This window comes from Solenopsis invicta, chromosome 1, assembly GCF_016802725.1.
Source record: "Solenopsis invicta isolate M01_SB chromosome 1, UNIL_Sinv_3.0, whole genome shotgun sequence".
Taxonomy (NCBI): domain Eukaryota; kingdom Metazoa; phylum Arthropoda; class Insecta; order Hymenoptera; family Formicidae; genus Solenopsis; species Solenopsis invicta.
Genome location: NC_052664.1, coordinates 18,696,943 through 18,711,482, shown reverse-complemented (window position 1 = coordinate 18,711,482; position 14,540 = coordinate 18,696,943). Strand labels below are relative to the sequence as shown.

Sequence of the window (14,540 nt, the reverse complement as noted above, 5' to 3'; positions counted from 1 at the left end):
TTCTTCTTCTATGTAAATAAAAGGCATTTTTTCATACAAAGCAAAATCTTCCATTTACATAGAAAACAAAACGACATGACTTTTTTGTCAACTTAATACAATTTTGTTTAAAAAATTATCTTTAAAAGTTGAAAAAATATGATCCAAAGAAAAATTTTTTGCATATTGTAATATTTGTTTTTTACAAACAAATAATATATTTTGTCCTTTATTCATATTTTTTCATATCATTAAAATCGAATAGAGATATTCATGGTGAGCAAATTAAATGGGACACTTTCTCAGGCAGCACATAATATTTATTATAAATATCTATAATATTTATTATTTTTTATTTTTAATGTTATATAAATATTTTTATAGATATTTTATATACACGACGGAAAAATTCATAAAATCTTTATTTAAAATGTTATTAAAGTATAGAGTACATATTTTATAAATATGTTTATGTAATATTTACTATAAATCTTTATGAGTTGTTCAATCTAAGATCATAAAAAAGTTTATAAAATTTTCGCAAATATATATAAAATATTTAAATAATTATAAATATTTTGTAAATCTTTTAAATATTGTGTGCTGTCTGTGCATATAAAAAAATACGTATAAATGAGATCAAAGACTAATTAAATTGTTGTACCAACAAGATACTATGAAAGATCCATCAAAGATCCTGGGCAAATTTTTGTAACTATCAAAAGGGCCCGCCCCCAGCGGGGGCCCGGTGATAATTGAAGAGCATTGACGTTATCGACTATAGATACAAATTTGTAATTGTTAAATATTTGAATAATACATTATTAAATTAATGATTTTTTTATAATACAAATGCTTTATAAACGTATACTTATAGTGTTATGACATCATACGTCAAATTACTGCAAAATTCTTTTTGTTCAGTCATCATGGATAATGAAAGTTATTGAACGATTAACATAACATTAAAATTGCGATTTTAAAAATCAAATATTATCACAAGTTCTAAATATATATTATGGGTACAAAACATCAGGATAATAATCATAAAATTAGTACTATTATCAGTTTCTTGCTCTCATGTCCATTCCCATTCAATGTAGATTAACTTTGATCTCAATTCAACTTTTCATTTTTTTTCTAATTTTTAGAACTAGAAATAGATAAAGATTAAATTAAACTAAAATCAAAGTTAATCTATATCGGTGAAAATGGACATTAATCACGTTACTTTAATAGTTTTCTGTGAGATCCATCGATCTTTAATAAATATCTCATCCGTGGCGGCTGTTATAACAAATTCGAAAATTGCCGCGTTACATTGAACTCTATAATCGCGGTGCACTTTTGACTGCTTTCCTTTTAATGAACACAGTCGACATAAGCGTCGTTCTATCTCTGTTACTCATTGAATACCAAAAAAGGATAGAATGATGCTTGTGCGTATAATGTTCACTTAAAAGAGGAAAGCAGCCCCTTTATCATGCTAGAAAGAGAGAACGATCTTGCATTGGAAATTCCTAGGAATGCCGTGTGCTGTGTGGTGCACACCCCTAGTAATTTACCAGCCGCGCCCAACGTCTCCGCGACATCATGTGAATTGAGAATGTTAGGCGAGTTTTTTAATTCATCGATTGATCGATCGATCGCATTATGTGCAAATGCAACTTTGTTCCGTAAAAGCTGTATTTGCGCATAATGCGATTGATCAATCGATGAATTGAAAAACTCGTCCGTTGTCGCTTGTCGCACGTCGATTCGACGCGGCGGTGAGAGTACTCGATATACATACCTCCTTTGAAACGCGGGCATGTGAACGGATCTCGCGACTGATCCGCCGCGCCGCGCGATTTGCACTCGTAGCGGCATCTCGCGTGCGTGCGCGCGCGCGAGAGAGAGAAAGAGAGAGAGAGAGAGCGACGGCGAGAAAGAGATAGGGCGGCGCGAGTAAAAGCGAGAGAGAGGGGGAGGCAGAGAAAGAGGAAAAGAGAGCAGTGAATTCGCGAGTTATTGGCAGCGAGAGAGTACGCGTGAGTAGTACGGAGCAGCAGATATATACTCCATATCGTGCGACGTGCATTGTGCGTCTCTCGCGGAAATACCCGGAGAAGTTAGGGGGCTACCCGTAAGCGCGCGGCCGTTCACGCGCCTGGTTGCCCGCCCGCTCGCTCGCTCCGTACGCGCGCGAGAGAGAGAAAGAGAGAGAGAGAGAGAGAGAGGTTCGCCGTCGTCCTCGCCGTGGTGCCGTACGCACGGATAACAACGCGCGGGGCCTCGCGATCACGCTCGTCAACTCTCGCTTTCGTCGCCAGCTCCGATTGGACGTCGGGTCGCCGTCGTTGTCCCACGGTGGTGTCCGATATCTCCCACGTCTGCCACGGCGAATGTGGAAGCTCAACGCCGCGTTACGGCTGCCGTGCCACCGCCGTCGTCGCTGCCGCTACTGTGCATCTTATCGTGCGCCCGCGGTGTCGTCCATCGTTTGTCCGCGCCGCTGGAGGATTTCGCCGACGGGTATCATCGCGTGGCTGTGAAACGGTTCTCGTACGCGGGGATCTGATTGTCATCCCGATTGTGCGGTGCCCTCGGAGAACAAGAACGAGAAGTAGAGAGAGAGAGAGAGAAGAGGGAGAGAGAGAGAAAGATAGTGCGAGCCGGAGAAGAAGAGGGAGTGAGAGAGAGACGGCCAGATAGAGGGAGAGAAAACGAGAGAGAGAGGCCGCCCGCTGGTTGTCCGCTCCGTTGCACCACACTTTCCTCCCACCCAAGTGGTATCAATGTTGTCTGGCAATGGTGTGTAAGGAGAACGTGGTATCATGGTTTGGGAATCTGTCCAGGTAATGTGGAAGCGTCGCCGCGCGTTCCTGACGCGCGCATCTCGCGAGATATTTCAGGAGTAATTTTGCGTAACCGTCGTGCGCGTCGTGTCGCTCGATGCGGAGCGTGCACGGTACCCCCCTTTGACTCCTCTTCCCTCCTCTCTCCCCCGCGACGGCTCGGCGTGGTGTCCCGTTCACCCTTGCTCTCGATCGTCGTCGCCTGGAACTTCACCCCATTTCGCGAAAAAATATTGCCGTCTCGCGCATTCCGCGAGAACCGCGAGAGACGCGCGCTTCTCGCGCGTCTTTGTCGCGAATGAAATGATTTTTCGGCCAGCGTTCGAGCGGGGAGCACAATATCGTTGGGAATTTAAATTATACTTTGTCATTACTCTTCTTACCGCTGTACTTGGTCACTTGGTGCTCCCTGTTCGGGACGTTGAAATAAATTTGGGATCCTTGTCGACTCGTAATCCTGTGTTCCTGGCACGATGCGACTCTCTCGGTTATGGAAAATTATTCTTTAGGTTTCGTAGAGCGAAAAATTAATTGAACACGGAAGCTCGCAGAAATATTGTTGCAATATTGCTGCTTCATCATTGTAACGATGTTGCTGCAAGTTCTGTACTGTATGAGCGAGCTCAGTCTTCATTACATAGACGTTGAGTCTTGTAGGAGTAGCAAATCACTCAAAAAGTTGCACAAGCTTAATTTTCATTCCTTCACAGTGATATTTTACTCTCACAGATTTAGAATACTTATTTTTTCCCTCATTATTTTAATGCCCTTTTGAGGTTTACTTCCTTATATTTTGTCGATATAATGTCTAGTAAAATGCTAGAAGTAGTATATCGAACAAGAAGTAAAGTAATTGAGAAATAAAGTAACTCGTTAAAGTTGCTCTTAATATTGTACATGTATATGTTGAAAAATATTAAATGACAAATGATAAAGTAGGAGAGCTAAAGACGCAATGGGAAGAAATATATTTTTATCAAGCACTATAGTATATCGTGCATTTGTTTGCTAAATATATTATACATTTTAAGTTATTTTTGATAAGATTGCTGAGTTGTCACATGTATCTTTCAAATCAAATGACTTTTTGCTCGCAATATAATTTTATTGCATTTTGCTCACTTGTTGTTTTAAAATTAAAAAAATTACATGTTATTTTGACACTTGTATGAGCATAATTAATCTATATTTATTTTTCATTGTATAAATACAAAGTTATTATCGAGAATCAATGTTTGCATGTGAGACAGTTGTTGCAACAGAAATATCTATCAGACTTGTATCAAAGTGATACAAAACTGGTAATGCTAAATGATGGAAAATTGAGTTTTATCTCTTAATTCTAAAAAAAAAAAAAAAACTAAAATTATTTTGAATTAGTCAATTCAATACTATATAATAGTATATAATAAATACTATAAAATAGTTAATAATATAATATAAAATGACTCAATTGTCTATTTTTTTTTCAAAGTTTAGGGTGGCAACGAGCTATGTTTGAAAGAGAGAGACTGTAGAAATGGAATAAAAAACCTGGAAAAATAATTAGGATCATTCAAATTACTGTGACTTTAAATTAGCATAATAATTGTGACGCAATTATGATGTTGATGCATCGTTTGACATTAATCTTCTCTTTATCTGTTCAGTTATAAACGTATCGATGTAATGTGCACATTGCTGAACATGTGCTTGCCGTTTGAAGTACGATACCTCGGCACGTGCGTCGAGGATATCGGTAAGCGGGACTACAATGACCTACGTGATACAGAACACCATGCAAACAGCGTCTCAGAGCTGGCGGAGTTGACAACTGCCAGCGTGACAGATAAACGCACGCGGAGAAAACTGGCTCTCTATATGGCATTATTGCACTCGTGCAACTACGCCTGTGCGGTAATCCTGTACAAGAATTTGGCGAACTTCGACCCTCAAGAGGTCACTAACCTGTTGAATGGGACCACCTTTAACGTGGACGACCAACCTCTGGAAGAGTTGCTCTTGCTGTATACGATGGCACTGAATCATCCGGCCTTCACATACGAGCAAAAGAGCGTATTCGGCAACATATTTATCAAGCTCCAGGAAGAAGAAGCTCGTCTGAATCTTAAGATGAACTCTTCTTTCAAATCAACACAAGTAATGCATGACATATAAATTTTTTTTTTTCCAATACAGAAAGGGCCAAATTATGAAAATTGATCATTTTTTTATTTACTGAACTGTTTTGTTTTTACTAAATTATTATTTTTTACTTAATTGAAGAACCTTAATAGTCATAGCTGTATCTTCATGTTGATTATTCTTGTGTGATTTGTGTATGAATAAATTTTTGATCTTGAGACATAGTTATAAATTGAACAAGCATAATATCATGAATAAATTAATAATTCAATAATAAATGTTAATAAGCATCTAATGTGGCAGTGGTACTAACAAGAAAATCCTTTAACTCTTAAAAAACTATAATTTGTTGTGAAAAATAACATCTCAGGAATCAAATCTGGGACCTCTCGACTTTTCGAGATGGATGTCTTCGATCACTGAGGCTTCAAGAAGTGAAATGAATTTGAACATGTATATAAAATCACACATAAAATATTAGCACTAGCTAATGCCCATTAAGGCTCTTCAATTAATTGTGTTTTCACATGTCGATCAAAGTTTTATTAATTATTTTTTTATTTTCAAAATTTTCTTAGAGTATAATTATTAAAATTTTAAAGATTAGCATAACATACTCACTTTTTGAGTGTGTAACGGAAAAAATATTTTGTTTAAGTACAAAAATATAAGTATGTAATATGTTACTTTAGATTAATTTATGATAAAATTCAATAATTTTAGTAACATGCTTCTGTAATATTGCAGTGTAATTTATATATTAATTTGTATAGCAGTGAAAATTGTTTGATTACATAATGTATATATAGTTTAAATTTATGCAGGGCTGTACACCGTGCATGAATACAAACGAAAGATTAATGGAGCCTGAGATACCAGGTAGCTGTTTAATGCCGCCACCGCCAATGCAATCTTATCATGGTACGCTGTGTTTCTAAATATTTATTTTGACATGAAAAGAAAATATTTCGACAAATTACAATTGTAACATAACGTGGTAAAGCGTATCACGTACTGAATCCATTTAGCGATATAAATATTTTGTTTTCCTGAAAAAATGAAAGCATTATTGGTTACTTTTGTGTTTCTTATTTAACTTATTCAAATCAGCTCATGACTCTAGTGACTCTAGTGACTCTTAATAGTATTAGAGACACCTATGCCAACAATAATAATGTCAGTTTGTTTATATTTCACAAATACCTCAAAGCTTTTCATGTTATCTAAAAATTTTTACATCTTGTCTATTTTGAATAAATCATCATAGAATGTTTTCTATTGTAAAAGACTAAAATCTATTTATAGATGTATTAGGTTGGAACAAAAGTTTGTGACCGCACATATGTAGTTGAATAAATCTATGTACAAATATTTAAATGTTCGATTAGTTTAAGAAATATCTTAATGTTATGAACTTTTATTCTAACCAAATATATTACAATGCCTGAATAATTTAACTCTTTCATAATCAATTCATTTTAGTGATTTTTATGCTCACTATGTATTCTGTACTATGAAATCTTTCTATATGTAATTCTTTATATTCAAATTTCTATAATTTATGAAACAAAATTGTTTTGAATACATATAATGTTAGTTTGTGTATGATTGATTGATATTATTGACATTTCTTGAAATTAAAATTGTTTTATTGATATTATTATGTTAGGAGAAATGGGGATGAGGAATAATACTATGGTCACTGGAGTACCACCTGGTCTTACGATACCTCCACCAGGATTATGTTTGCCTGGTCCAGAGCAAATGCCTATGGGATCCGGCGGTACTACGCAATTCGTTCAACTTGGTTTTCCATCCATGAACCATATGCCTCCTTGGACAAGTCCGGTTATGATGGGAAACCAGCTGATGTACCATCCCAGCGATGTGTTAGCTTATCCTCCTTCCCCCTTAGTCAGTCGCCAATCCTCGCCATCCCAGTCACGATCTCCTAGTCGAAGTAACTCGCCGATGGGTCGCGGCAGGACTAATGCTAACTCGCGCGTCTCGTCCTCGCAATCTACCCAATCCACCTCGACCAGTCTCACATCGTCGAGTGTCTCAAATAGCCAAACGAGCAGCTCTATTTCAAACACTACTAGTAACAGCAGTAACTCCCTGCCACCTCTACCAACACCCGGCGCGAGCAGAAGTCTTCCTAGTCAATCGCCGTTACTCCCATCATCGCGATCCGTTCCTCTGTCTAACACGAGCTCGTCGGGTTTCTCTCGACATAACCTCGACAACGCTCAATCGTCTACTCTGATCTCGGCAACTCAATCAAAACAGCCCCCACCACCACCACGACTTAGATCATCCAATTCCGGCGATTCCCTTCGAGAGACGCTGGGTAAAGAGATGCCAAATTATAAGGGCAATCTGCCGAACTTCTCTCGCGAGGAGGTAAGTAAAGTCATGTTTTCATCATACAGCTGTTATCAGGGTATTTTGGTGTAATCTAAATAATTGGCAGATAAATACGATCAAAATTGAATTATTCATATGTGATTACAGATCAGAAGATTGAGTGACGAAGACTTAAGGGACATTGGCTTGACACCAAACGCAGTGGGACAGTTGAGGAATATAGTTAAAAGTCAAACTAGTAATGGCTTAAATCAGATTTCAACAGATAAGAAGCTGGATAGCGGAAGCAGCTCACATTTACTTGCCGAATCAATTGAAAATGAGGTAAGGTTTATATGGAATAGCATAATATATGAAGACCTCACTAATTTGAGTCATTTTTTTTTTAGTAAAAATTGAAACATATCTTGTTATATTTTTTAAATTATAAGCAACTGAAAATGTTATACAAATTAAGCTTTAATGCGTTTGTATAAATATTTTTTTTATTTTTAAAGCTTAATGAACGAATAACGAATCAATGAATGTACATATTGACGATGAGTATTTGTTTTACAAACACAATACGAATGAGAAAATGTTATCGTGTATTCGTATTTTATTATATAAAAATACAATATATAAGATATTGATAAGATAAGAATAATAATACAGAGTGATTATTACTAGGAAAATCAGGAAGACTTGGAATTTTTAGGGAATTACTTTTTTATCCTTGAATATCATGGATTTTCATGGAATTTTATTAGTATTTATTGTTAAGAAAATTTTTAGGCAACTTTACTTTTAAATTTAAATTCTATTTTTCTGTCAAAGTTGTCTTTTTGACTATTTTTTTCTTGCTAATGTAAAATTGATTAGTAATAAATATGACATACACATCCACGTATGTGACTAGCGGGTTTTTATCAGAAAAATTAATGATAAAAGAAAGTGATATATTGTTCTAAATGCATATTTAGTTTATATTATTTCTTTTTAATATTTTCCAAATTTAACACTTTTAACACTCAAGTTTTTTTGTAATTGTACAATTAAGGAAAGGATAAAATAAAATCAATAAAATAATTTTAGAAATAAATTTATTTCCAAACTGCATTAAAAAATTTACTAATCTTGAAATCTTAAACCTGAAATTTGGAATAAAATTCTTGCAAAATCTGAAAATTTTTAGGGAATTGTTTAACAAAATTTGAGTTTCTTTATTTAAAAAAATATTAGAAAGTTATAACCTTAGAATTTAGAAATGTATTCATTGTTTTTTTTTTATATATTTAACATATTTTTAAAAGTTTATATCATTGGTTTTATCTTATTTTTTTAGGCATCAGGCACGGAGGTTTTGGGTGATTCAAGCAGTAGTACAAGCGGGAAATCAATGCCATTACACGAACAGCATCCGGCAATGCATCCATATCACATGACTATTCCACATCTTCGACGGTGGAATACTGGCACGCCGATAGATTCCACGCATGGAGTGTATCCTGCATCAACGCAAGTGTATCAGAACTTACCGTGTTATTGTCTCACTGGACCAGTACCAACTGGAATGCAAAATCGATTTTTAAAGTATGTATAAATGAGAGCTCTTTCAATACTTTAGACATTTTAATTGTTATAATTAAATTTTCTTGTGTTAGTAATATTAAAAATTAAAAAAAATTAAGTTAAATTATTAAAAAAAAGAAGAAATACTAATTTTTATGATATAAGCGATCGAAAGTTAATAGAAAGATGTTTTTCAGTTTCTGAATTTAATGGATATTTAATATGGACTTGAGTAGAACATAATACTAGATATTTGATATTTTATGTTAAAGAGTAAATTATATGATCAGCTCTCATGATGTATATTGTATTTTCAGATGTAATGCTCCGCAAATGTATTGCCAATTGCAACTGCAGGCGCTACGACTTGAGGACAATCGGCAGGGTTCTCAAAGCAGCAGTTCCGATAGTACTGATAGTAGATCGCCTCCCGAGACGCCACCGGCTGCGCCATGGGTCAGTGGCAGCGGCGGCGGTGACAATAATGTCGCGCCGCCTGTTACTGATCACATAAGTTCCGCGCCGGTGCATTCTACGGCGACGGCACCGTCGCATGTCGTGTCAGCACCTCAGCAGTCGTCAATGCAATCATCAGTACCACCGGAGAGCAGGCAACTTACCAGAAAGAATTCGCAGACACGCCCAATGCGACAGAAGAGTCAGGGAATACTGAACGGGGCCGGTAACGGAAACGGCGGACCGCCGAGTTTATCGCATTGCGTCTCCTTTCCGGCGCCACCGACACACTCGCAGTTCACGTATCTGCCGCACGGCCATTTCCCAGCGATACGGCCCAGTAGCGGTATTTATTCCAACTTCTTGCACGGACCATCACGACCAGCGTATCAGCCAGCGTATCAACCGAACGGCGAGATTATGTATCCGTATACAGCTCATCCCGTGTCCGGTAGTACTCCACCGCCGCCACCGAACGCGGCTGCCGCGGCGTCAGTACAAGCGTCATACATGCCACCTACGTCGGTGGTGACGTATGCAGCGGCGGTAATACCACAGACAAAGATTTCCTGTTATAATTGCGGCAGTAACAGTCACCTCGCGGTAGACTGCAAGGACCAGACGATGGAAGACATTACGAAGAAAGGTACGTCTTAATACAATCAAGCATTGCGTTACATGAAGAAAGGACGCTTCTGAATTACTTGATACGTTAACAGAATCACAGTTTTTAAACGAATATAATTTAATATCGATAAAATCTTTATTTAAATGGAGTATTTAATGTATAGAATCATGATTGTATAAATTAGGATAAATTTAACATGTCTATGGTTGTCGCACAATTTTTAGTATATTCATATCTTTTTACTTTTCTTCTATAGAGTATCGTTTCATATAACTGCCGCATATATAAACTTATGAATAACACTTAGTGAAGTATTGAATATTAAGTGGTTTCACTTCTGATCGCACAATCTACTCACAAATTGTCGTCACAAAGAACACGAAATCCTTTTAATTTCAGCCCAATACCGACTGGATTATACGATAATGAAGCAGCCTGGGGAGTGCCCGAGTTCCGACAAGTGATCCCCTGCCATGGACCACTCTGCTACCACTCGTCACAATTCTCACCACCACTGTAACCGCAACTATTGCCATCATCGTCATCACCAATATCACCAGCGCTATCATCTTCATCATCACCGTTACCATCACTATCACGATCACCAGCACATCTGCCATTGTAACCACCAATACGCCAATGCAAACCGATTTAAGGACAAGATGTTGCGAGATGACAACCGCTACCGTTCCTCCTTTCGCTTTTCGGTAATTTTTCTAAATACCTTATTCTACAATCAGCGTGATGATGATGATACTAGTGTGAATACCGATGCTAATAATGACGATGTCGATGACGCTAAGTACGACGCCAAGTACGACAATGACAGCGACGAAATTTTTCTAACTGAGAATATTTCGCGGTTTATGGTACGGGGTATATCTTTTGCAAGTTCTTATGTATGATAGTGATTGAAAAGTGATCTAACTAAATGTAACATATAATGTAGTAGTATTGTACAAAGAAAGAGCAAAAGCGAAACGAGAAATAATTGAAAGATCGCGTTATATAATACAATGTCTTGTCTGTGTTTCTTTTACTGCAGGACACGTTTCGAGAGATTTTTGGGTTTAAAATAGTGACTCATGTTACTGTTGTGACGTTTATCGGCTACATATCGCTGTGACTCCCATCTTAGCAGTGTTTCTATTTTTTTCACCCTAAATTCTCTTAACGAGTAGCCATAAAAGAAACGCAAAGGAAACGGGTAAAAAAAACGTATTGTGCCCCAAACAGAGATGGAAGCGAAAATTATACGAGATTCGACTATATTTAGCAATCGATACTTTAACTTTTAATCTACTATGTCTACACTATTACTATTAAACTATAATTATTACTACTATCGCCGTTGCGTCACGACGTTTTTATGTACATATATTTTTCTCAACTCTTACGTGCGCGATGAACCGATAATGACATGTGAAAAGAAAAAAAGCGTGTAATATATATGAAATAGTATACAGAGTACGTCTGTTGTGTGCGATGTGTGTGCGTGCATGTGTTACGTATGTGTGTACGCGCAAAGAAAATAGAATGCGAAAGGCAGAAAAAAAAAACGAGAAAACGATAAAAAGGGAAGAAAAAAAGTAGCAGGGAGAGAGAAAAATGAAATTAGTGAAGGAACAACGTACCAAAAGTGTTCGATTATCTAGCTGCCGTTGCGCTCCTCTGTGTGTGTTTGTTTCGCTTATGTGTGCGTGTGTGTATGTGCGTGCATGCGTGCGTGCGTTTGTAGTAAAATCATGAAATATATGTTATATATATTCTATATATAATATATATTTTGTAATTATACATATGTATTTGCTGCTCACAACTTGTTTCTTATCTTGTACTTGTAGTTAGACGGCGATTCTCATATTATTTATACACGAGTAGTCATGCGATTGCACGTGCATTTGAAACGATTTTATACGACTTTTATCGATTGCCCATGTATTTGAGCGTAATCAACGTTAAGCTTTTTTACGCGTTTGGTTGCAGCAATTAATGTGTTAAGCGTGGTTAACTAAATCCTCTGTACATTTGTATTTATCTATATTATGAAACTGTTATTTAAAATAGAAGAATCGCGCTGTCTTAAAAACTGCAAATTTTTAAGAGGCGTATTTTCATGACGCAAATTTCAGGGTATCTTCAAATTGACTCAGCAAAATATATAAGTATGATATATTTTACACTCTAAATCTAAAGTTTTGTGTCAGTTTTTCCACCCTTTTTTTTAGAACATCACCTATATAAAACAATAGCATTTGTTTAGTTTTAAGCAAAATACCCAGCGTAGCATACTACATATTTTGTGACGCAAGTTTCTAGACACGTTTTTCTTCTGATTTATATTGTTACATCTGTTATGCAAACATTGATCTTGTTTAGTACGTTGAGAAACGAAATGGATTAGTTAACCAAAGCTGCAACACTGTTGATGCAATGGATTCTTAGGGAGCAACGCAGGGTAAAGCTGAATATGAGTGTAGTGACAGCCCGCTAGCAAAATTGCTAGTTAAAATGATCATTCGGATTTTCATCAGCGAATGCGAAACAGCTCGAACCCTTTGTATATGGACGAACTTTTATGGTTGAATCTTAAAGACGAAAGCTCTCCTCCTCACAGAATCATATATTTTCTTGTACGAACGGTCGTAATATGCAAAAAAGTGATTTTTGATTAAAAAAAAATGTAAAAATGAGAGATGATAGATAGCAATGAACAGGATAGTTGGAAAATATATTACGTAGATGAAGAGAAAAATGGAGGAAATTGTGCTATTTGTAAGAAAGTTACGGGAACGACTAAAATGCTATTATATAGCGTTGATAAGCCAAATCGGACATTCTCTGAAGGATATTTAATATGTTCTCATATTTAATTTTTTTAAGTAATTATCAAACTCTTTATTATTATGGCAAGGTGTTATTGATTAAAATAAAATTCTATTGTTTATCATGGTAAATATCAAGTTAAATAAATTTTGTGTAATAAAATAATGTATTTGTTCGATTATTAGAAGTTGCTAACAAAAATCGCTTTTTCTAGTTGTGCAAGTAGTAGAAATAACACATTGTTGTTTCATGTTAGTATCATTGCGATTTCCATATAAATATAAAGGAATAAATACAAACAAATTAATAAAATGTCCGGTGAGGCTTTACGATTTGAAAATAAGCTGCAAAGTTTTTTTGAATGTTTGATTTGTGACAATTTATTTTTTTCATTATATAACTGAGTTTTTTATTAAATATAACTTAAGAATGTAATTAAGAAAAACGAATTGCTTGAAAATCAAGACATTATAGAGAAAAAGTTATTTCATATTGAATATTAACAGTTTTTGACAAATTTGACCTGTGAGGAATGCAAGAAAAAAGAAATTTTAACATATACATTTTTAAAAATAAAGTTTACTGTCACCAAGATTACCTAATATTAATTAATGAAACGAATAATATACAATTTCACTTGAAGCATTTATTAAAAAAAGATTAATTCTTTACTCACGTTATTCTGCATTCATTACAAGTCTGGAAGAAAAATCGATTAGATAATTCTTTCACATATTTGTTACATACTTTGCACTAATTGTTTTCCATAGTTCTCGTGTGCAGCATTTTTTTCGCATTCGAGTAAATTTCTGCGAGAAAAGATCAATGGCCGAAATATTGTTCCTGGAAAAATGTTGGCCCTAGCTTGTTTGTTACTAAAACCAGCCCCGAATTAATATTAAAAGGGTTGACGATTGGGCATTAGATATTGCAGTTCCTGTTACTGTTAAAAATTACAAGAATGTTAGAAGAGCGGCTGTCGTATATGTATATACAATTGCTAGAAAGGTTGACAAAAAGGGCTTGATCTTCGCGGTTCTTTATTTCTTTTTTCATACAATTACACATCCGAAATAAAGCCGATCATCGATATGTTTCGACACTGATTTAAATAATTTTTACCTTTATTTTGATTGTGTTTTTTGACATAATTTTAAGGCTGTATTTTGATTAATCCAAGTCGTTTCGACAGAAAAATTTTTCTAATTAAGCAAGCTAAGAGCACAATGGCTGGAAAATGAAAGGAAAGAGTACAAGACTCTATCAAATAATATCAAGGTTACTAGTTAAAAATTTGATAGGGGTCAAAACAATCGCTTTGACTTCTCGAGTGTTAAGACAAGTTGATTACGTCCGTTGTTAAATATATATCAACAAAATGTGTCGAACGAAATTTGTATAGCGACTGTGAATAATACATATTACTGTTCATAAGTTGTGAATATGGATGAATTAAAAAAAAAGTTTATAGAAAAGATGAATCAAAAAGAAAAACTCACGAGATACTCTAGATTAGATTACGCATTTGTCACAAAAATGTAAAGGGAGTACAAGATGTATAGTAAAAAAATAATAAAATTATAAATAAAAGAAAAAGATTTAGAACTTTAAGAGCGTACTCTTCTAAAGGAATAAGAAAGCCTTACGTTTAAGTGCGTACAGCTTATTGTTAGCATGTATTTAATCTTTCGCAAATACTTAAATGTAATTATATTCCTGTAAACTTAATTATATTATTGGAAATACTTAAATGTACTTTATATATCGACTAA

At 35.4% G+C, this 14,540-nt stretch overlaps 1 protein-coding gene across 2 annotated transcripts; it reads left to right on the top strand.

The window, feature by feature from the left end:
* Window positions 1-1,927: 1,927 nt before the first annotated feature.
* LOC105201170 (zinc finger CCHC domain-containing protein 2) lies at window positions 1,928-14,540 on the top strand. 2 transcript variants are annotated; one of them, XM_039449452.1, is made up of 8 exons: window positions 1,928-2,816; window positions 4,466-4,955; window positions 5,750-5,861; window positions 6,610-7,343; window positions 7,455-7,631; window positions 8,632-8,879; window positions 9,176-9,960; window positions 10,342-14,540. In XM_039449452.1, the coding sequence occupies exons 1-8, from the start codon at window positions 2,770-2,772 to the stop codon at window positions 10,404-10,406; spliced, it is 2,658 nt and encodes an 885-aa protein (XP_039305386.1). In that variant the 5' UTR covers window positions 1,928-2,769; the 3' UTR covers window positions 10,407-14,540. The 2 variants fall into 2 exon arrangements, with proteins under 2 accessions (XP_039305386.1, XP_011167390.2); XM_011169088.3 differs by having other exon boundaries at window positions 1,930-2,816; window positions 5,765-5,861.

Excerpts from the sequence above, each read along its gene's own strand:
- LOC105201170 (XM_039449452.1), top strand. The coding sequence starts at position 2,770 with ATGGTGTGTAAGGAGAACGTGGTATCATGGTTTGGGAATCTGTCCAG. Across the intron at positions 4,956-5,749 it reads CTTCTTTCAAATCAACACAA|TTTAAATTTATGCAGGGCTG; the intron begins GTAATGCATGAC and ends ATGTATATATAG. Across the intron at positions 7,344-7,454 it reads CGAACTTCTCTCGCGAGGAG|ATCAGAAGATTGAGTGACGA; the intron begins GTAAGTAAAGTC and ends ATGTGATTACAG.